The sequence below is a fragment of the Ictidomys tridecemlineatus genome, chromosome 2 (assembly GCF_052094955.1).
Source record: "Ictidomys tridecemlineatus isolate mIctTri1 chromosome 2, mIctTri1.hap1, whole genome shotgun sequence".
In the NCBI taxonomy this organism is placed as follows: domain Eukaryota; kingdom Metazoa; phylum Chordata; class Mammalia; order Rodentia; family Sciuridae; genus Ictidomys; species Ictidomys tridecemlineatus.
Genome location: NC_135478.1, coordinates 82,013,785 through 82,037,163, shown reverse-complemented (window position 1 = coordinate 82,037,163; position 23,379 = coordinate 82,013,785). Strand labels below are relative to the sequence as shown.

Below are 23,379 nucleotides of genomic sequence, written 5' to 3'. Positions count from 1 at the left end.
GGGGAGGGGAGGGAGGAGGAGAAAGCACTGTCCGGGACCTTGAAGCTGTAGGCTTAGCAGGCATGAGCATCAGGTTGAGTATGCCACCTGGTAGGGGTGTGGACATGTGTGTGTTTACGTGTGCATGCAGTTGTGCAGTGCACATGCATGCCCCTGGCGTCCCCCTGACATGGATTGTAGGGCGTCTATGTGAAACGGGCACCTTGTCACCGTCCGTACATTTTTTCATCATGCAAACATTTGTGGACGCTGCAAATTCATACACCACGTGGGCACCTGGTGTGCACCTATGGCTTCTGTGTGCATTCACACCCATGCACTTTTGTGCCCATGCTCGTGTGAGCACCGACGTACCTAGTATGAATATAGCTGCTCCGAGGGCCGAGGTGTACCGATCCCTGGCACTCCGTGTGTGCACTGTGAGTGCGCCGTGGGTATGCAGGCACGTGTGGTGGTTTTCACCTGTGCACGTGCGGGCTGTGTGTGCATGGTTATGGGGTGTGAGCAGGCGTGAGAGCCCGTGCCCTGGCTCCTGGGTGAACAGTGTGGAGCAACGGGTGACGCTCCTTGCCTCGGTCTCGGCCCCAGCTGTGCACAGTTTCTAGCTGGTAGTAGAAATTCAAATCAGCCAGCACCGCCTGCAGAGCTCAGTTCCCAACCAAATTAAAAGTAAATTTGGTTACAGCCCACCTACTTTATGCCCTGCAAATTTTAGTGCGTGTGTTTTCCAATCAACTAATATTTTATCTCCCACCAAGAAGCTTCTAGAAAGAGGATCCAAGATAATGGGTAGTCAGCCGCTGGGAAGGAGAAGAGGAGCTTTGCCGCCCGATAGGGTCTCTTGGCTCAGGGTCAGTGGGAGGGAAGGCATTTCAGCCACCACCACAAAGACCTGGGGATGTTCCAGAAGGAAGAAGCGGAGCCTCCAGCTAGCTCAGGGAGGAACTTCCCATCTTCAGGCTTGGTTACAAGTCACTCACCTTGAGTGTGTCTTCATGCCGAGCACAGAGAGCACGTGTTCCCCAAAGCCTCCGCGTCACTTGTCCCGGTGGGGGGGGGGGCACAGGATGAACCGCTGGAGTCGCAGTCAGACCTCAAGCTCACTGGGAGGGACCATCCCAGAAGTCACCAGCAGAGCAGCGGGAGGCTTGTGCCAGCCACAGAAGGCAAGAGAGAGGAGAGCAAGGAGCCCAGAGCTCGCCCCCAAGGCTCCAAGGCTCATTCTGGGCCTCCCTGTTGGCATAGGTAGGACGAGACCGACACCAGAACCGGCTTTATAAACGCTAGAACTCGCGCCTGGAGCCGAGGGTGGGTTAGGTATGAAAAGGCGATTGTATGAGAAGAATCCCTGAGTCCTTTCTTGAGATAACCAGATGGGCTCCTGGCCTCCTGATAGAACCATCTCTAACTCCCACCGACCGCTGGCCGGGCCCAGATCCTGACATTCCCTGTAGGGTCTTCGTCACCCTGGTCATTGCTCCCCCCACTCCTGGCTGGTTAGGATTCCTCCGGAAGAACTGAAGTAACCTGTAGCCAGGCCACGATCAGTGGAGGCGGAAACCCTTGTTCAGGGGGAGCGTACCGCACTTTCTGAACGGCTTTGGACTCCATGCTAAGAGTCTGGATTTAATTTTCCAGGTCTGAGGTGACAAATTGGCAGCCCAAAGGCCTAATTTACTCTGCAAATGGGTTTTGTTTGCACCAAGAGGTGTCTTTCTTTCTTTCTTTTTTTTTTTTCTCTTTAATGAGCTTTCATTGAAAATAGGAATGAATACTTTACATTAAAAAAAAAAAAACTGTATTTCCCCATCCACTTGAAAAATCAGCAAGTCCAGCCAGTGGGCAGCCTGTGGGCAGAGCCCAGGGCCACCCTGGTGTCATTTCAGTGCCAGGATGACGGCTCCCACCTAGGGCACCTCTCTGGTCCTGAGGTCAGGTGACGTGGTGACTCCTGCCTTGGGTAAGGGACAGATGACATGCGGGGCGTGACAAGCCCTGAGTCATCCATGGTCCAGCCCAAAGACCCCTTTCTGCTCACCCGTGCTCAGAAGAGCTGGGTAGAGGCCCCAGCACCCAGGCGGACAAAAGGGACGTGAGTGTCACAGGATCTAAATCAACGTCCCTCTCTCTCTCTCTCTCTCTTTCTCTCCCCCCCCCAAGATCTCGAAGCCGGCCCCGAAAATCTCACCGTCACCGCCACCACCACTGGCCCTCGCGGTCCCAGAGCTCGGAGTCTCGCTCCTCCAGCTGTGAGAGCAGGTAGCCCCTCGCCCCGGGGCCCCTTCACCCCACAGAGCCCAGGGCCCCTGCAGCACCCAGCTGTTCCCTGCAGGGGTGCACTTCCTGCTCAGCCTGGCCCCTGCCATGCTCCTAGGTGGGTTCACTCTTGCCTAAAGAGAAAGGCTATGGCAGAGGTGCCCTTAGAAAAATGATCTGGAAGTCCCAGAGCAGAAAGGGACAGTCCAGAGCAGGAACCAGTCCCTACAGGTGCAGAAAACTGCCTTGACCCTGCCACTTGAAGCTGTGTGACCTCAGGCAGGATGCTAACCACCTCTGAGCCTCAGCTCCGTCATCTATAAGAGGGGAAAGTCACACCTGTCCCGTCTAGTCTTGGAGTTGAAAGCGCCTGTGGAGGAGTCCCTGGGTGTCACCCAAATCTTTACAGTGCTATTGCTATTGACTGCTGTGTCTCAGGGAGCTCAAGGGAGGGCAGTGGTTTCCATGGTCGAAGCAGACGCCATGGTGGCCACTTCCATCAGCCATTTCTTTCTGAAATGTTGGGGTGCCGCTCAGTAGGACAGCTCCATTTCACAGATTAGCAAAGGGACCCCCAAAGACACAGTTACCTCCAAACACACAGAAGCAGATGGACGCGTCCAGTTGCTCAGATGGACGGCCGGTCACAGGAGTGGAGGATATTCAGCTGAACCGTGGAAGGGGCCTTCCTGTCGTCCCACAAGCATCTGTTAAATGAATGAATGAAGGGGTGGGGCTGGGGCAGGGGAAGATGGATGGATGGGCACAGAGTCCAGCTCGGACACAGGCACCAGCAGACACCCCCAAGGTCAAAGTCACATACAGGCACAAGCACGCTCTGTGGTCCTCAGTCGATCCGAGGGTCCCTTGATGGTCTCTCTGCCATGCGCACCTTCAGAATGTTCTCGCTCAGGTCCCTGTCCCCTGTCCCCAGGCACCGAGGCCGGTCCCCCGAGGAAGGGCGGAAGTCCCGCCGCAGGCACTCTCGCCGCTGCTCCAAGACCCTGTGCAAGGCCAGCCCCGAGGCCCGGTCCAGCCCCCCGCCCAGCCAGCCCCTGCAGATGCTCAGCCTCCTGTCGGCCAGGGGTGTAGTAAGTATTGCACACGCCTCCTCCTGCAGCCTGGCGGTGACACCGGGGGACAGGGGTGGAGGCCCAGGTTCAGGGCAACACACGACATGCTTTCATTCAGTCCCTGGCAAAAATACCCCCCGCTGGCTCCAGACCTCATTATTAATGAACCAAATGGTCACTCAGCAGCCTGTGGCAGCACTGGGCTTGGGGACTTGGAGGAGGGTGGATGGCAGAGGAAGAAAAACCAAAATACCTAGGCTCTGTTATCAGGGGACCACGGATGATCGATGCTGGTCTCTAGCGTGGCATTGGCAGGAACGCATGCGTGAAAGATCCCAGGAAGTCGGTTTGTTTGATTTTTAATTTGTTTGTTTGTTTGGTTGTTGTTGTTTTTTTTTGGTTTTTGTTTTCTGGGTTTTTTTTGGTGAGTGAGGAAGAAGGGGCGATGGACGTGACCGAGGCACTCTAGATTTTACGTGAACACTGCATCTTTGTGCCAGTTGGCTGGCAGCCTTGGCTGGCATCTGGAATTTGATTCCACCTATAAATGCAACCTTGAATTTCTATGAGAATTTTCCTCCGAGGAGCTCCCAGCCCTTGACCTGTGTCTTCCTCTTGTATCCACACAAGGTCTCAGGGAATGGAGGGCACAAGCTGCTGTCACTCCTCCCTTCCACCGATGGGACAGAAATAACCAAAGCTCAGAGAGGTTAAGGTCTGGGGTGAAGACACAGAGCAGGGCCAGAAGGAATCCAGTGTAGCAACCTGGGGCTGGAGGGAATCATGCAGTACTTCCCTGGGTCAACAAGGAGAGGCTGAAATGTGACATAAAAGACAATTGGACACCTTCAGCCAGCAAAGTAGAGATGGGTCTGAATTTAAGTCCTAGATTTGTCCCTTCCTAGCTGTGGGGCTCTGGGCAAGGTACCTGACCAAGGTTTTCTCGCTGGTAACCCTGAAGGAATGCCTCTTCTATAAGGGATTGTTGGACAAATCCTATAAGATAAAGCAGACTCCAAAGGGGCAGACAGACAGAGAGACAAGAGGAAGAAGGTTGATATCAACATAGCTAATCAGTGGGGCCTCTTGACACAGCAGTGCATCCTGGGAAACTCTTCTCCATCCACAAGGGCACCCGGTAGGAAGGTCTGATTTTGCCCAAATCTTCTGCCCATCTGGAACCATCCGCAACTGTCCCCAGGTCCCTGCATCGTAAAGATGCCCGTGGTCACTGAGCACTTGCAGGGGGCAAATGCCACCCACTTTGTCTCCTCCCCAAATGTCCTAAGAAGAGGGGTGCTGGTAGGGCAGGGAGCCAGAGACCTGGGTGCAAGTCTCGACTGGACTAATCATTTTATCCCTCCCAGCCTCGGTTTCCTCAACGGGAAATAGGCATGGCCGTCCCACTGATCTCCCAGGGCGGGTTGTGGCAAAGGGAAAGGTGAATTTGAAATCTGAGCGATGAGAGGTAGGGGTGTGTTGGAGTCAGCCAGGGCTTCCCCGTCTCCCCAGTCATGCAACTTGTGGCAGCCCATTCAAGTCCCCAGTGACCCCTGCTTAAGGTGCCCTGGAGAATGACTAACGTATACAGCTTCACCTGCTTGAGCTGGCTTCCAAACAAGGTCATGGCCATCAGAATGTAGTTGAAAGCTAGGTCTGTCCTCCCACACCCATGGGTGATGATGCAGATTGGCTCTTGGCAGTTTGCTTTCTTGAAACACACAGGTTCCTGACAGATTCAGAGTTAGACACTCTGAGGTCCAATAGGAGCTCAGCCCCTATCAGAAAAGCTTAAAGCCCAGCCTCATTGGTACCCACAGGAAGAGGCCTTAAGAGCTCACCAGGCCTGCTACCCTGATTCCTACCTCAGCAGGAAACTGAGACTCACAGAAGAAAAAGGTCTCACATTGGCCATGACCAGGTGGAGCTTTAAACCTGGGATCATGATGATGTGGTCTAATTCTGGCTCCCAGCTAGGGGACAGTTACCTAAACCTCTCCAAACTGCAGTTTCTTTGTCTGTAAAGAAATAATAATAATAGATAACAACATTCTCTTCTTTGAACAACATTCATTGAGCCCAGTTCTTGCCCCAGGGGCAAAACTCAGTGCATATTCATGGTGTCCTGAGAACATTCTGGCTCCCAAATTGTACTTAACCAGCCACAGAACCGTGAGCCACTTCTGTAATCCCTTCTATATCTCAGTTTTCTCAAAATCGGAAAAGCAAGCATAATCATGAGACCTATCTCATGAGATGGTATGTCTAGATGTAAGCAGAAGTCATGGGATGGGGCAGGCAAGTGGCACACGCAGCGTGATGTCGGCCGTGAGCCGGCAGCCACGTAGCAATGCAAAGAGCGGTGGGGACGTGTCAGGTGGAGGTGACATGTAGCGTGGTTCCACGCCCAGGCTAATAATGGCAAAGCTGGGACTCAGTCAGGGCCCTGCTTCCGGGACCAGTTCTTTCCATCCTACACAGAGGCCTCGGCCCACATGGCTCTGCCCCCTCACTCAAGTTTGCCCAGCTCCTGGGGCATCTGAGGCTCCCAAATCTAGTCCTCCGAGTGCCCTTCAGGCCTGGCTCTTTCCCAGATTCTCTCTTACAAAGGCAGAGATGGAAGAAGGTTCCAGGTTGGACCAGAGATTTTTCCAAGAGTCCTGGCCCCAAGATTTGTCTCCCTTATTAAAGGTGACAGCCGAGTGCCTTTCACTGAATCAGTCATTTATTTGAGTCTGTCCACATCTACTGAGCATCTGTGCAGGGTCAGGCGCTGGCTTGGCTCTGGGGATTCGATGAATAAGAAAGGAATAGTCTTTGCCTTCAATTGAGGGGATGAGGTATAAATGGGGTAAGTTTGTAAATCACAAAGCAGGCGTGGTGTGGATGCTTAGGTGGGCAGGGCAGGGTGGGGAGAGAAGGGAACAGTCACTCAAACAACCAAGGGCAGGCAGGATTGAACCAAGGAAGTGGAAGAACAAAGATGGGATTTGAGATCAAATTCCAGGGCAAGACACAGGGCTGTGGTGGGGACCAGAGCCTGAGTATCAAGAGTCTTTGGTGGCATAGCTCCTGCCACGCTGAGTTGCCATCATTTGGTGTGCCCAGCTCTTTAAAAAATCAAAGACCAGCTGGGCACATGGTGCACGTCCGTAATCCCAATGGCTCGGGAGGCTGAGGCAGGAGGATCATGAGTTCAAAGCCAGCCTCAGCAACTTAGTGAGGCCCTAAGCAACTCAGTGAGACCCTGTCTCTAAATCAAATACAAAATAGGGCTGGGGATGGGGCTCAGGGGTCAAGTGCCCCTGAGTTCAATCCCTGGTGCAAAAAAAAAAAAAAAAAATTAAAACCAAGGACCAGTGTATTACACGGTGGCCTGCTCATTTGCATATATGACTGTGGAAATTGGGGGCCTAATTCCTTACTGAATTCCCGGTTGGTGGGCAGCATTCACCTGAGGCTCTCTTGCATGGTCCAGAACCCAAATCCAAAGTCTCTTTTCAAGGCCCTGGCGGAAGGGGAATGCAAAGCCATTCTTTCTGAACTCTTGGAGCTCAGGTGGTCTGGTGGTCCTCAGAACGCTGTCACACAGAGCCCTTGTATTGTCATTAGGACTGGGACTAAGTCCATGGGCTTGATAAAATATTCAAATACTTGCTCACTAGCTGATAAATAGACCCTGTCACCACTTCAATTGGAGGAGGCAGAGATTAAGACGGGGATCTGGGATCTGGGTCCTCTGGAATTTTCCACCTTGTCACTCTGTATAACCCTGAGTGGCGGCAATAACTGATGCCTACTGAGCACCTACTATGTGCCAGACGCCAGGCTGAGTTCTTCACCTGTAGTGTTAGCTTGTTGATTTTTTTATCAACAGCCCTTCAGCAGAACTTTCACTAATATCTTCATTTTACAATGTGAAACTCGAGTCTAGAAAAACCAAGTAGAAAGACAACTCTTAAATAGAGAATCTAGGGTTGGAACCCAGAAAGCTTGACCTTGGGACCCGTTTTGTTTAGTTACGTGACCTCCCTTGTGTCATTCCCCTTCTCTGAGCCTCAGTATCTTCATCTGTTCTTGGACAAGCAACCCTACCTACTTACTGGGTTGTTATGAGGATGAGGTGACATAAGGCATCCATTCAGTTTTAAAATACGCATTAAGCATCTACTACGTGCCACACACTTTCCAGGTGTTGGCAAACCAGCAGGGAACAAGACATACGTGGTCCCTGCCAGTGGGAAGCTTCCCTTCTGTATACAGACGAATCCTCATGCTCAAGATATAATAATGCCCAGAATGTGAACGTTGCTACTGTTACTCGTCCTCATCAATAGCAACTTTTTGAAACTTACTGCAAACAAACCCAGAAGTGATCTGGGCCTTGAAGGCCTAATGATACCCAGACCCCAGGTGAACTCCACAGAGAGAGAATGGGCTTCCCATTATGCAGATAGGAAAAAACGAGGCTGGGAGTGGGGTGTGGAGTTTATGGATGGCCTGAACTTTGGGACCCCTCACCCTGGTCTGCTCCCCTGGGAGCCTCAATATCCAAGCCGCTCCTTGCAGCAGGAAAAAACCCAAGTGCAAAAAAGGAGTTGGCCCTGGGCGGGGGTGGGTGGGGTGATGGAGGTGGCTCTGGGCTGGGGATGTGGAGGGGGACAGTTGTTGTTTTTTAAATAAGAACTTTGGTGCTTCACAGTGGGGGACTCAGGTTCTCCTCTTGCTGAGGAAGGATGGAAGAAAGCAAAGCACCATTTTTTTTTCCACCAAAGGATACTGGAGCCCCCAGAAGTGGTAGGAAGGACGTGACCTTGGGGCGGGGGAGATAAGTGAGTCTTTGAATGAAGGTAGCTGCATGAAAAACTCCTTACGCACAACTTTCTCTTCCTTCCCTCTGGGCTGGGGTAAAAGGGGCGGAACTGGACCCTATGTGGAAATTTTCCAAAACCACCAGTTTTTGAAACCTACTGAGATAGGGGAGCCCGATGCGGGATGCGACCTTCTCCTTCAATCTCCTGCTGAAGGGAAGGAAGAGGGAGGCCAGATGGCCTCCCCTGGCCAAGGTCAGCTGCAGTGCCCTGGGGGAGAGGATGGCCCACGACCCGCCCCCCATCTCCTCCTCCTGGCGGATGAACTCCCACAGGTCAATGAATCCTTTCCTTCTCTGGCTTCCTAATTAGCTTGCAAAGGAAGATGAACGCCACCAAGAAAAAAAAAAATAAACGTCATGTCTCTGGGAAACAAAAGGACCTTTTTGGAAAGAAAGAACTAGAAACCCTCTAACCAGGCAGCACCATCCTCACATGAGAACTTCCAGTCCCCCATCTGGCAGGGGGGCGGGGCGGGATTTATAGCCGCCTCTCTCCATGGGGCCATTTGCAGCTCCGTAAATGGACTTGTTCAGTTTAATTGGAATTCTCTTCTTGATTGTATTTTTGTAACCTATTAGGCTGAGCCGCCTCTTGATCTCGGAATTCAGCTGAAATTAAATTTTGAAGTGTAAGTGAGAGGTTGCCTTTTTTTCCCCCCATTCTTGATTAAATAATGATTTGAAACAAAAACAATAAATAACAGGACCGACTTCCCCTGGAGGGCTTGAGAGAGATTCCCAGCCAAACGCTGGGGAACTGGGGTTCGTGATGGGGGGATTTAATGACTGATTAGAAACACCCGAGTGTCGGCATGCACCGTGTTAGGGAACGAGGAGATGAAGTGAGATTTGAGTTGAAAAGAAAAGAAAGGATATTGGAGCTTCACACACCACGGGGGGGCTCCGGGAATAAAGGGGAAATATTTGCTCACTTTCCCCAGTGGCTGTGGGTTGGTGCAAAACTCAGAAGGAAAAAGAAAAATCTGAGATTGGCAAGGCAGATGCAGAAGGCAAGAGTCTATAACAGCTCCCGGGTCCAGCTGTGGCTTGAATGGCTCTGTTCTGGGGTCTTGCAGGACGAGAGCCCCCCAGGGATTCCTAGGGCTGGGTGGGGGTGGGGAGGAGCAATCTGCTTGCAGAAGGATCAGGGTGGCAGTGGGTTTTCAGAGCACAGGGTCTCAAACGTTGATGTCTCGGGGAGACATAGGTAGGAGGGCAGGAAGCTAATGGGTGACTGCATACATCCTGGTGGGGCAGATTGGCCACGCCTCACTGCGCGAGGAGCAGCTGTGCCACAGAATATGTAGATTTCGATCTTCTTTTCCAACCCCAAACCTGGAAACGGGGTTGCTATGTGAACCCCACCCCCACTCAACACCTGTTGGTGGCTGATTCAAATGTATCTTCAAACGTGCTAAGTGGGACCCACAGAAAATCATCTCTGAAATAAAGCCCAGCTCAGCTTGCTGGTGTTCCAATGTGGATTCGGGGGGGGGGGGGGGTCGAGGCACATACTCCATGTATTTCTCCTTACTCTTCCCAATTCAGGGCACACAGCTGACTTGCAGGTTCCAGAGGGGACTGCCTGGGCACCAAAGCCTACTTTGCCTGCCTAGGGGGTAATCGGGACCTGCCAGAGAAGTGACACCCCCACGTTCAGCCTGTGACCCGTGAGAGTTGGAGGACTGGGTATAAATAAATAAATAAGAGAGCCTGGGGGTCCCCCGGGACCAGGAGGCGTTACCCCTGGACAAAGCAATATCTAGGGTCCCTCCTGCAGGCAAGGGTCTTGGGGACCATTTTCCAGCCCGTGATGCAGAGGCAGAGAGCAGCGGCATGCCTAGAAACTCCCAGGAGATGAAGAAGAGCTCTTTAAGATGGACTTTGAGAGGCTCCTTATCTCAATGATGTGATGGAGACGAGGGATGGGGAGCTGCCGTCTCGCGTCAATGTCGAGTGGTGACTGTGGGCATCTTCTGGGCCAGAATTACCGGGCTAGGAAGGAGAGGCCCAGAGATGGGAGAGGGGGCGGCGAGAACACGGGAGCCTCTTTGGTCCACCCCTCCTAGCCTTCTTGCTTCCAAAGTCTCTCTTGCATTTCAACAGCGGTTCCCTCCCCTGTCCTTTGTCCAAATGGGGTTGGTTCAGTTGAAATAAGAAAAAAAAAAAATGAATATCTTCAAATTACTACTTCCTTCCTGCCAAGGATCCTCTAAGCAGATCCAGTAGAGTGAGATCCACGCAATGCGAACCCAGCCCAGATGCGGTGGGAGGTTAAACCACCCTTCCTCCACGCACCGAGCCCTGGGGACCGATGGGGGGCTGCCTCCACCCATCGAGAGCTGAATCACTTTTCTAACTTGTCCGGCCAGAGGAGGTGCCTTTCTAGAATTCATCCCCCGTATTATAATCTGAACAAAGCTGCTGTGTGGGCTCGCAGCGCTGTTGTGTGAGAATGGACCTAAACTGGATTCTTAGGTTTTCTTACACACCCAGCCCTCACCTCGTCTCAGGACCCCAGTGCTTTCATAGATTTGCTTTTCTGATGCTGGGAAGCCAGTTCCTTCCCCCAAAAAAACTATCAGATCCCCCAAGTTGGCAGTAATCCAGCTGGGCCTGATCACCCAGCCATCTCTACCAATGAATTAGGTTAAGATGTGTCTTCTGGGCTGGGGTGGTGGCTCAGTGGTGGAGCTCTTGCCTAGCATGTGTGAGGCGCTGAGTTCCATTCTCAGCACCACATAAAAATGAATAAGTAAAATAATGGTATTGTGTCCATCAACCAGTTTAAAAAAAAAAAAAAAAGATGTGTCTTCTGAGGCTGCCAAGGGACAATGAAGAAGCTTCGTTCACTAGACAAGACTTACTGAGCATCTATTCTGTGCCAGACATGAGTGCAAATTGGGACAGAGCCTTGTACTTTTTGGGCCCCTGTGTTCAACAGGCTCCCTGCCCAGATGGAGAGAAGGGTAATTAAAGAAGTAGGTGCCCCTGCTGAGTGACAGCAGCATAGCACACAGATGGTGCTCATTTTTGAGCGAGTGAATGGATGGAAGATTGAATGAATGAATGAATCTTTAATTAATAGATTCCAGAACATTGTTCTATCCTGATCTGGGAATCAAAGAGGGTGATGTGAAACCTAGAGGATGAATAAATAAAGTCATGTCAAGTGGGAGAGAGAGGAAGAGTGTTCTGGGAAGAGGAAATAGCATGTACAAATGGCCTGGGGTTGGGAGAGCAAGCCGTGGCAGAACCAAGAACGTCCCCAACTGGTCAGCTTGGGTTGTGGGAGCCAGGGTGGGAGTGGCGGAAGAGTGGAGGTCTGTGAAATTTGCAGGGCTGGTTTATGAAATAGGCAGGCCTGGGTCACAAGGGACATTGTGATCTGTGTCAAAGAATTCTGATTCATCCCAAGATACGGGGCCTTTAAACGAGCAGGAGAGGTTGGTATTTTTCTGTCAACCCGATGAGGACGTTTCGGCAGTAGATTTAGCTCTGTTGTCTGGTGGTGACAGGAAGCATGATGGCGTGTAGCATTCCAAGGGGGAGACCCGGAAAACATCCTTGTGAGTTGGGGATGTGGGGTTGGGAGTGGGAACCTGGCCAACCAAGGCCCCTTCTACATCCACCAGCTTTGAGGGACCTCACACTCCAAGTCCCTACCCATGGAGACCCAAGGTGCACCAGGAACAAAGCTTTGAAACTAGTAGTCAAGATGGGGAATGAGCACCCGGGAAAGACCCAGCCTGGTGTCCCCAAGTAGCAGTCCCCTGCCCTTGAGTCATCTTCCAGCCTCATTCCCTCAGAGATGGGCTGGGCGGAGTCACCATCCCCCAAACACGCACATCTCGGGGGCAAAGTTTCCTTGAACCCACCCCAGACCAAAGCCCAAGCCCGAGGGTCTAGCCACCCAGCATGATGCTTGCTCATTGCTGACCAAGGAGACGGAAATACACACGTCACCGTGTCACCCAAACTTCAAACCAGAAGCCAGGTAGAAGGAGCCGAGAGGGGACAGGGTCCCTGCATTATTTTAAAGAAGTTCTCCACCTGGGCAAACTTATTTTGAGTTTCCACCTCCAAAACAAAGCTAGCCGGGTCCCGAGATGGTAAAGAGGCACTGGGTGGACCTGGGTCCAGCTGGACCTTTGGCTTCCTGGTGTGCTGGGTCTTCTGGGAGAAGCCATAAAGGCAGGCCTGCGTCCCCAGCCCCAGGAGCTGGCATCCTGAGCGGGGGAAGCGCTCCTCTTCATCCTTACAACCCCATGTCTCTGGGTCACATCGTCATGACCAAATGGTTTTAAGGAAGTTCCCCTCTGGAGGCCCCAGGAGCATGGGGTCAAATGGGGGGGAGGGGGCAATAACGTAGGCTGTGGATGGCGAAGCTACGTGTGGAGCCAAGTGACCGAAGGTGATGGTGACAGGTTCATAAATCAACGAACTTAGATAATTCGTGTCCTCCTGTGTGCGCAAGCATACCTTCAAGAGGAACTGAAAGTCACGTGGAACTCAGAGTCTTGGGCCCCTCGGGCCAGCAGGGCAGGGTGAAGAGACCCCGCCCCCAGGTCCAGGCTCCGCCCTCTGCCTCCCGCCTCTGGCGCCCTCCTCCACCTCGGGGGATGGGCCTCACACACAGGCCCCTGGATGCCTCCGCTTGACCACCCAAGCCCTATCCAGATAGCCACCCCTGGGCAGGAGCGTGCACACTTGTACAAATGGCCTGGGGTGGGGAGGAGCCATGGGAAGACCCTGGAAGGCAGCTCAGGAGCCTTGGACAGAAAAGTCTGGGACTCCCAGGCACCCAGGGAGTGGTGTGGGGAGTGGGGTCCAGGGGGTGCCCTCTCGGCCCCACCCATGTTTCCTCGAAGCCGAGAGGTGATTACCGTCTAGGCCTGGCGCAGGGACCCCTCTTGTAAGCATGACACTGTTCTCAGAGTCAGAAACAAACTCCTTGTGGCAGCCCAGACCTGACAGTGATCTGGGCACAGAAAGAAAACTGGCTCCTCCACGGGTCGCCTTCCCGAGGGCTGGCTGCCCATCCTCTCCTCCTTCATCTCTCCTAGATCCAAACAGGGTTCGGGGACCTCTCATCACCCAAGCCCCTCCCAAAGCCCTCCGTGGCAAGCACATGCCCCTCCCCCATCCCCAGGTCCCCACCCTGCCCACGCCCGGTCCACTCCCTGTTCTCGCATGCGCAGCCAAGGGGTCCTGATCCAACTTGGGCCTGGAGGGCTGACTCGGTGGAACCGGGTTAGGTCCCCTGAATGAGAAAACCAAACAGAATGGATGCCCCCCCCAGCCCCCCCCCTCCCCCCCGCCGGCCCCCACCTGCCAGGAGCACCAGACAGTCCCAGACTCCAAGGTCAGGGCCAAGGTTGAGGGTGTGCAGAGAGGTGTGTGTGTTTTCTTGTCAATTGCGACTCTGATGATGATGGACTCACGTTGCCCGCTCTTCCCTTTCTCTTACACCTTACCTACTAAAGGAGGAGTTCTTGCTTGGTAAGTGGATATGATCCGCAAAGACATGAGCGAATTTATTAGAAGCCACTCAAGATCCTTAGCTACCTTCTCCAAGGGGAAAAGGACACACACAAATACCTGTAGAGACCTTTGTTTATTATTTTTTTTAATTTGTTTTCAGTCCGACTAATTGACTTTTTTTTTTCTTTTGGCCCTCTTTCCCCCTTTAGTTGAAAACTGCTCAAATGTCAATTTGTGACCTTGACTTTATATTTAAAAAAAAAAAAAAAACTTCTCATCTTTATTTTATTTCTTTTTTTTTCCCCCATGTGACATTTGTTCAGGGTTCTATGCAGGCAATTTTTTAAAAAAAAAAAATAAAAATAAAGAAGTTACACTAATTAAGGATTTGGTTGAAGCTTGAACTTTTGACTCTATCTCCTTTTTATTTTTATTTCCAAGATTTATTCCCCACCCCCACCCCCACCCCCAGGCCCATAGCCCCTCCCCACCCCCATTTCTTTTTCCCCTTCCTCTTCTTTAATTTTTTATTACTGCTTTAGGTTCAGGGTGTCTACACCCCCCCCCCTTCCTTTCGATTGAGTTGTCTCTTTTGTTTGAGTTTAAAATTCATTAGAAATTAAATTTTGTATAATTTCCTTTTACTTTCGTTTAATCTGGATCGCATGCTTTTTCTCTGCATGATACCTAAATCTTCCAGTTATCATAGCAGGGGGTAAAAAATATATATTAATATATATATATCTATCTATCTCCTTTCTGTGGTATTCTTTCAGGAATTTGTGCTTTTGTTTTTTTGGCGTCTCTCTCCTCTCTTTACTTTCGTCACAGTGCATCATGATGGTAAACATTTCTTGGTAACTGAGACGCAGCCCTGGGCTCAGCCGTGTCCGATGGGTCTTTTTGCTTTCAGATCACTGGGTCGGGGTCTGCCGCTGACCTGTTTACCAAAACAGCCAGCCCGCTCGCCACCTCCCGAGGACGGTCCCAGGAGTATGACTCTGGCAACGACACGTCCTCCCCGCCCTCCAGGCAAACCAGCTCCGCCAGGTCCCGGGGCCAGGAGAAGGAGAGTCCCCGGGGAGACCTGAGCCAGAGCCAGGAGCTCCACAGCGGGAACACCTCGGATTCAGGGAACTCCTTCACCACCTCCTCTCCCCAGAACAAGGGGGCTGTTCTGGAGAATCTCTCTCCCACTAGCAGGGGCCGAGAGTCAAGGTCAGTGCATTTGATTGCGAGAGGCCCTCCTCTCACCTTCTGTCTCATCATAGCACCCCAGCCTCTTCCCCAGAAGCTTTGGAAAACTCAAACTGGCTTACTGGCTTACTTTTTTGAGAATTCCAGAAGAAGTTATTAACTTCAGGTATAGCTCGATCCAGGGGCTCAAAAAATTATATCATTGGGAATGTCTTTTGCATATAGTTCTCAGCTCTTGCTTCCCTGATCTGGTGGCCTCAATTTCAAGCAGACCCTCCCAGAGCATGGGCAAATATACTGAACAGCTAACATTATCTAGCAGATTAGCCAGCCAATGGGGGAAAATGCTTCTTCCCGCACCCCCCCCCCAAAAAAATTTAGCAAAACATCAGGAGAGATATTTTGCAGCTTGGCCTGGCTTAGATTATTTGCCCATCCCTGGATCAGTCGCTCTGGCCCAGAGGATGCCAAACTCTTAGCTAGAATGGGTCACATGCCACAGCTGGGGCCAATGAAGACATCCATCCCAGGTACCCTTGCAGGAAAAGTCAAAATATTGCTATCAGGAGGGAGGGAGGCTGGGCAGGCAGAAAACAGATGTCAGCTTTACCAATAATCTCAGCAGCAAGTCAAACATGAGCTTCCTTGTTAAGTCACCGTCGTTTAAAAAACATACCACAATATTTACCCAGTGAAAATATACACAAAAACCTGCCTGTGGATGTTCATAGAGGCTTTATTCATAATTGCCTAAACTCGGAAGCAATCCAGGCGTTCTTGAGTATGGGAATGGCTAACCGTGGCACCCAGACAATGCAGCGGTATTCATTGATAATAAGAAATGAGCCGCCGAGCCACGGAAAGGCATGTGAGATTTAAATAGATGTTACCCAGTGAGAGAAGCCAATCTAAAAAGCTGACATATTCCATGAGTCCGACTATACAACATTCTGGAAAGGACCAAACTCTATGAAGAAAGTAAAAAGATGAGTGGTTGCCAGGGGTTGGGAAGGGAGAGATGAACAGGCAGGTGTATTTTAGGACCGTAAAATGACTATATTATGATACAACACAAAGGGATAAGTGGGCATCCTTCATTTTTCCAAACCTATGGCTTTCCCAGCCCTCCTGCAGCCGCCCCATTTAAAAAGGAGCGAACCCTCACGTAGACTGCGGACTTGGATTGTAATGCATGTCAAGAGTCACTCCTAACAAGTGTACCAATCTGGTGGGCCATGTTGGTGGTAGGGGTGAGGCACAGGTGGAGGAGGGGGCTTCTAGGAATTCCCTGTACTTTCCACTCAATTATGCAGTGCATCTTAAAACAGCTCTAAACATAAAGTTGATTCATTAAAAACACACGCACATATATAGAGAGATCAATCCCAATGCAATTTTAGGTAGAAGCTTTAAAAAAAAAAAAATCAGCCCATCTCAACACACTTGGTAGATGCAATATTTTTTCCTGCAGAAAACACTTCATACAATTGTGTCTGAGCCAAATGTAATGGCCCGGCTTCATCACGCCCTGGATCTCAAGAAATCACAGCAAAATGCTAATCACCGAGGATACTGTCACAATAATAGCCACTGAAATCGACTGACCGTTTAGTCTGCACCGACCATAAGGTTATTTATCCCTCGGCTTGTTCCCATGTACTCACTTCCTGTAGGCACACACTCGGCTTGGCCAGGGGGACATAAAAATGGTGGGTCCTTTTTTTTGGAACTACAGGAGGGCCAGGAAGGCTTTGCTGGTGCACCCAACCACCCAGCAGGGAGATCTTCCCTTCTCTGGGGGATGGGAGTCTGCCTGGTTCAAAGTGGTCAGGGTTACCAAAAGATGGCCAAATTCTTAGCACAGAAGTGATTCACAGCTTCCTCAAGGACGGAGCACCCTTGGTCCCCAACGCATGGCCTGCTTCAGCCCTGGACAAACAGTTTGGCATGTCCAAGAGGACCTGGGCTGTCACTGGCCTGCCCTGGGATATCCCTGGCCTTAGCTCACACCCAGTTGGGCCGGGAGCCAGAGCTGGGTCAGAGCAAATGTCAACTTCTCCAAGAACAGGCGGTGAAGCTCCCGGATGGGAGAGGGCAGCCCCGTGTCATGTCTGCTGATACGCACGCAGTGCTCTTATGCAAGAAAAAGTAAGCAAAGTAATGACAACCATAATAATAAAAATGATGACATTTAATGTCTATGAAGCCCTAACACATGATAGGTAGTATGTTGCAAAGGGCTGTCCGTGAATAATCATCCTTAGTTCCTCATGAGCCCTTTCAGGGAGAGGGAGTATCATATGTACATTTGCTGATGGGGAAACGGAGGCTCAGAGTGGTTGAGAAATTTGGTCGACACTTGGCAGCACTAGTATTCAAATACAGATCTGTCTCCGGAGCTGCAGTTGAGGTCTGAGAGACACCTAGCAGTTACCTGATTAATTGGATCTACATGAACTGCCAAATTAAATCATTTAGACCCAGCCTTTCACTTTGAAATATAAATGGTGGTTAAAGCCACTGCTATTTTGGGTCAGGCCAGCTGTGGGCAGAGGTCTCAATTCAGGGAGCCATAGGGGGTTAGGGAGCTGGAGAGGTGGCAGGGACGTGGGCTTTGGAGTTCTGAGTTTGGGACTATGGGTGACCTTGAGCAGATAATAGGCTTCTGAATCTCCTCCGTAAATTGGGGATGATAATAAGGCCAGCTTCATGAGGGGGCTGGGAAGACTGAACAAGGATGTTTTGGAAGAACCCAGGAAGGAAAAATTTCCAAACCTTCATTCTCCAGATGACCTGGGATATGTGCACCAAGCCCCGGGCTAGAGTGGGACGTAGTATCCAGGGAAATCTGAGTTCTGTCCTCAAGGGACTCATTGTCTGGGGCTGGAGAAGAGCCAGAGAGAAATGGGGACACTTGGGCAGCAGGGACTATGGAAACACCCTGAGATCGCCCAGCCCTCTCTGGGGCTTGGGGGAGTGTCAAGAAAGGTTTTCCATTCTGGGCACAGTGGTGCATGTCTGTTATCCCAGCAACTCAGGAGGCTGAAGCAGGAGTATCAGGAATTCAAATCCAGCCTCAGCAACTTAGCATGACCCTAAGCAACTCAGGGAGACCCTGTCTCTAGATAAAATATTTTAAAAGGCTGGGGATATGGCTCAGTGGTTAAGCGACTGTGGGTTCAATCCCTAGTACCAAACTACATGGGTATCCCTTGTCCTATAGAGGGCACCTATAAAAATATACACAATTGAAACCCTGTATTTAATTCTAGTTGAAGGTGATTGGAACAATGTATTTAATCCCAGTGAGTTACAGTCGTCTGCCCCAGGCTCTGAGCCCGACTGATGCCTGCTGCTCTCTCTTGGGGAGATCACAAAGTGTTGGAGAGGTGTTAAAAACCCACTCGCACCTAGCCTGGTCTTTCTCATCCACATAATCTGAGGGACTGACAAAGATAAGGAGGAAAATAAACCTCTCACCATGTGATTTGATGTCACTTAGCACCGGTGCCCAAGCTGGGTGACCTCCCAGGATACTAGCATATGCCCAAGTGGCCGCAGTGATATGTGCTCCACACCTTCTATCTCTGCTCCTCGAACATCTGTCACCTGGCAAGTCTTTTCAGGAGGGGAGAAGGTAAAGAAGGTTCTAAGAGAACCTCCCCCCCCACCAGGCCAGGCAAAGCTAGGGGCGGGGCCATGGATCAAGATGCCCTGGGGGCAGGCAGCGGTGTGACCAAAGACGTTTTTCTTCCACAGAGGATTTCAGTCGCCCTGTCTGGAATGTGTGGAGGTGAAGAAGTCCAGCTTGGTCCCCTCCACAGCCCGCAGCTCCCCCATGAAGGAGTGCTCCCGTAGCTCCTCCTACGCCAGCACCCGGTCCTCCAGTCTCTCTTCCCGGTCCCCAAACCCCAGGGCCTCCCCCAGGTACACCCGGAGCCGATCCACCTCCTCTGAAAAAAGGTGAGTGAGGTTTGACCTTCGCTCTGCCACACTTTCCTCCTTGGCGGTGAGTGAAGATAACTAGAAATTTCCTTTGACCCCCGGGGAATAGGAAACAGTTGAGTTCAGATACCAGCCTACCCATCACCAGCTGAGTCTCCGTTTTCTCATCTGCAAAATGAAAGAATGGACTGTTCTGAGAACTATCAAGCTCTCAGAATGTACCAGAATATAATGGAATATGAGCTGTCATTGTTGCAACTGGCATGAGGATGAGCTAATGTGTATCAGTTAGCTTCTGCTGCATAAAAAATTATCCCTGAACTTAGCATCCTTAAAATGCTATACTTAGCATCCTCAAATGTATACTCAGTTCCTGGTTCTATGGATCAGCCCCTGGGGCTGGGCTCAGCAAGCTGGTTCTTTTGCTCTCCCTGGGCCCTATTGCATTTCTTTGGTTACCTGGTGGGTTGGCCGAAGGCTGGCTGAATTGGGGGATAGCCCCATAATAACTGTCCCTACTCTATGTTGCCTCTTGACCACCAGCAGGCCTGCCTGCCTGCCTGTTCACATGGTGATGGAAGGCTCTGTGAGAAAGAGCAAAGGTGTACAAGGCTTCTTGAGTCCTAGGCTAAAAAGAGACATGACACCCCTTCTGCTATTCTATTGGCCAGAGCAAGTCCTAAGACCAGTCCAGTGCATGGATGTTCCTCCTAGCATGCAGAGGTGTAAAGTCACACCATGGTGATTAGGATACAGACAGAAAAATAGCATGGCTGTTTCGCATTCTACCTCCCAATTTCAATAACCATTGGTAACTGCTTGATTATCTCATGTGGGATAATAATGTAACAGAATGTACCAGCATGAGATCTCAAGAACTAGAAGATTCCATCCCATCTCACCAACCCATGGCTTCATGGGGTGCAGCTTCCCTCGGGTTCTGGGAGCCAGCAGAAAGCCAATTATTCCTCTTCTGGAACTGGGTAACCAGGACACCAGTGACTGACTTGGTTATTTCAAGACCACTCCATTCCCCAAAAGGTGGCAAGACCTTTGGCCTAAAAGGAAAATTTAGGAGAACAATACAAAAATCAAGTCAAGAGAAAGTTTAAGTCCCTAAGATGTTGTGCATAGTAGTTATGGAGGGGTGCTGCAAACATGACCCCGGAGCTCCCTGGTAAACAAAGAGAAATTGCTCTATTAATTGCTACATTGTTAACCAAAATACTAATAATAATAGAACCAGTTGCTATTTCTGATTTTAAGTCTATGAAAAATGACTCATGTGACTCCACAGGAAAGGGACACTTTAAGGCACTGTGGATGGAAATGCCTGACAAGGTCCTTGCCAGGTGCCCACCATCTGTTTTACCTCCACTCCTTGACTAAAACAGAAAATTAGTATCCCTTGTCATCAACAGAAGGCACCTGAAACAATGAGTTTAATCTTGGCTACAGATGACTAGGTTAACACTTTCTGATAATATTTCTCAATGAACAAAAGTCAAGATGGCAAAAACAATTTTCAGGGGCCAGAGCTGAGCATTGGCTCAAGGCACTGAGATTGAATGAGCTGTTTCTTCCTCACAATACTCTGCAAAGGTGGGAGGCATCTACCGTCATGCCTAACACCTGTAATCCCAGCAACTGAGTAGACTGAGGAAGAAGGACCACAAGTTCAAGACCAGCCTCAGTGACTTAGGAATACCCTGTCTCAAAATAAAAAATGAAAAGGGCTGGGGATAAGATTCATCAGAAGAGTATCCCTGAGTTCAATCCCAGTACCAAATAAGTAAAATGTGGGAGGCATCTGCAGAGAGGAGAGAAGACTGAAAGTAGCATAAGGTTTGCAATTTGAATGAACAATCATATAGAGCATTTTTCCCCTGTCCACGAGAGATATATTCCAAGACCCCCAGTGAACTCCCACCACTACAGAAAAAAATCAAATACTATAATGAAAGAACTTTTCCATTTAACTAAGCACTTCTCATGCACTGTGGTAGTAACTTTTGCAGTTTAAGGTGCAAGAACAAAACTAGCATGAATGTCTTTTTCCTTTTTTCACAATTTCACGGAGAAGATTTGTCCTTACCATAGGTCTTAACTTACTCAGCATCTGATTTTTTTTTCCTTTGCTTATTAAGTCAAGAACATGCATCTTCTCACTTATCGGAAGCACTTTACAGCTTCTCTTTGGCATATACCAAAATGCCAACATCACCCCTCTCTCACTCATGGGTCTTTATGAAGTAGACTTGGGGATTCCTTGAACACAGCCTCTGTAGTACCAGGATAGTGGATCTGATGGTGAGATGGCCCCCAAGAGATGGGTAGCATATACAGCTTGGATGCTCTGGGCAAATAGGGTTCACTTCCTTGGTAACCTGGAGCAGAATAGCAAGAGATTTCATCATGACTCAGAATGGCATGCAACTCAGAAATTATGATTGTTTATTTCTGGAATTTTACACTCAATGGTGGAAAATTCACTCCATGGTTGATTGTGGGCAACTAAAACCATGACAAGAGAGGACTACAGTAGTCTACAGAAGTCAAGAGCATCTTGGAACCAAATACACCTAGATTCATGCCCTCTACCAGCTGTATGATCCTGAGCCATTGTATTACATCTCTGTGTTTCTGTCTCCCCCCACCCCAATCTATAAAATAGGATTGAAAACAATACCTAGTCCTAGATTATGTTGAGGATTAAATGAGATACACACAAAGCACTAGTTCAATGTCTGGTCCATAATGAAATACATAATAATCACAGTTAACATTTCACCTGTTGGCTAATCGACATTTCGCATACACACCAACATGCTAAGTGATTCACCCGAATTTACTCATTTGATTTGCAACTTCACAGGGTAAGTGCTATTATTGCCCCTATCTTAGAGATGAGAAAACAGAGGTCCAGAGAAGTGAAATCACCTGCCCAAGGTCACACAGCTAATAAGTAGCCAGGATAATAAGCATTCATTCATTCAATAACCACCCATATTATTTTTAACCACCCAAAGGTGGTGGAATTTCATTCTCTGCTAAGGACCTGGTTCCTCTGCTTGGCCTCCAGGGAAGTATGTGTTGGGGGAAAACAAAGTCATTGCCTGAGGACTAGGTGAATAAAACGGCAGACATCCATACAACCCTCGCACACGCTTAGCAGGCTCCTTAGGAGCTGTTCCCTCTTCCCAGGTCCTACTCCCGCTCTCCCAGCTATTCCTCCAAGTCTGGCAAGAGGAGCCCGCCTAGCAGAAGCTCTCGATCCCGCCGCAGCCCCAGCTACTCCCGCTACAGCCCCAGCAGGTACAGGCCCCGCCTCCAGAGTGAGGCCCCGCCTCCTGGGTCAGGCCCCGCCTCCTCGCCACACCCCTTTGCTAGGGTCGTCGCCTCTGCCCTGCTGCCCAGGCTGCCTCCGGAGCCCTGCCCTACCTGGTCCTCCACCTAGTCCTCCATCCTCGACCCTGCAGAGGTAGAGACGGGGAATTAATTCAGTGTTCTTGCAGTTATCTGTCCAATCAGAGTGGACAACCCAAACACCCGTGTCCTAGCCACAGCACCCCACCCAACCCCACGGCCACATTGGACACCCGTCCTCATTCTCCTGGCCCACCCAGCACTCCCTGGGCTGGCCCGGGGATTCTAAGCCCCACTTCTTACCCATGCATCAAGGCCGCTCACCCCTGCAGCGCTGGTGCCTCTGTAATGCCCACCCCCAAGGACCCCCAAAAGCCAAGGCCAGCTCCGCCCACGGGGCTCGCCCACGCAGACTCTCCCCACAGCCGGGTGGTCCTCCCTGGGCCCATCTCTGTCCCAGTAGGGCGGAGGGGAGGGGAAAGAAGAGGACGTGAGTGTCCCCTCTCCATGCACTCACCCCGCCACCCTTCAGGGAGCGGGACCCCAAGTACAGCGAGAAGGACTCGCGGCAGCGGGAGCGCGAGCGAGCGCGTCGAAGACGTCGATCCTACTCGCCCATGAGGAAGCGCCGGAGAGACTCTCCGAGCCACCTGGAGGCCCGGAGGATAACAAGGTGAGGCCCGGAGGACGGGTGTCCACCCTCACCATTCCCAACTGGTGGGACCCCAGACTCTCCTGCCTGTGTGGCGCCGGGACTGCAGAACTGTGGGAGCCCAGGGACACCCTCCTGGGGGCAGAGTCATCTCCAGGTCCACCCTGCGGGGCAGGGGGGGGGGTCTGCAAGGGGCGAGACGTGGAGCCATGTGGGCGGGGTTAGGGTGTGGCCATAGGAAAGGGGTGGGGCCATCCTGATAATAGGGGGTGTGGCCTGGGTGTGGCTGGACCTGGGTGCCAACTCTGGGGTGGGAGATGCGGGCTGCGGAAGGGAGAAGGGTTTGGCCCAATGGAGGCCCAAGTCATAGGCCAGGACGTGGGCCTGGTGGTGGATCTGCTGGGGCAGTAGAGGAAGACCTTCAACCTCGGACCTACATACTCAGATGCCAGATTTAAATACTCCTATAGGTGATTAGGTGTGGAAAGGACTTAGAAGGATGGGATCGCGATGGGTCAAGGGAGGAACGGGGG

General features: G+C 50.9%; 1 protein-coding gene across 4 annotated transcripts in view; it reads left to right on the top strand.

Annotated features, from left to right (window-relative positions):
- Srrm4 (serine/arginine repetitive matrix 4) overlaps positions 1 to 23,379 on the top strand; it is a 148,613-nt gene that overhangs the window by 117,894 nt on the left and 7,340 nt on the right. For 3 of the 4 annotated variants that reach the window (XM_078039045.1, XM_078039042.1, XM_078039043.1), the window contains exons 7-12: positions 2,161 to 2,259; positions 3,191 to 3,347; positions 14,600 to 14,904; positions 18,643 to 18,846; positions 22,033 to 22,143; positions 22,727 to 22,867. In XM_078039045.1, coding sequence (XP_077895171.1) covers positions 2,161 to 2,259; positions 3,191 to 3,347; positions 14,600 to 14,904; positions 18,643 to 18,846; positions 22,033 to 22,143; positions 22,727 to 22,867 — 1,017 coding nt within the window. The remainder of the gene's footprint in view (positions 1 to 2,160; positions 2,260 to 3,190; positions 3,348 to 14,599; positions 14,905 to 18,642; positions 18,847 to 22,032; positions 22,144 to 22,726; positions 22,868 to 23,379) is intronic. The other variant, XM_078039044.1, reaches the window with a different exon arrangement.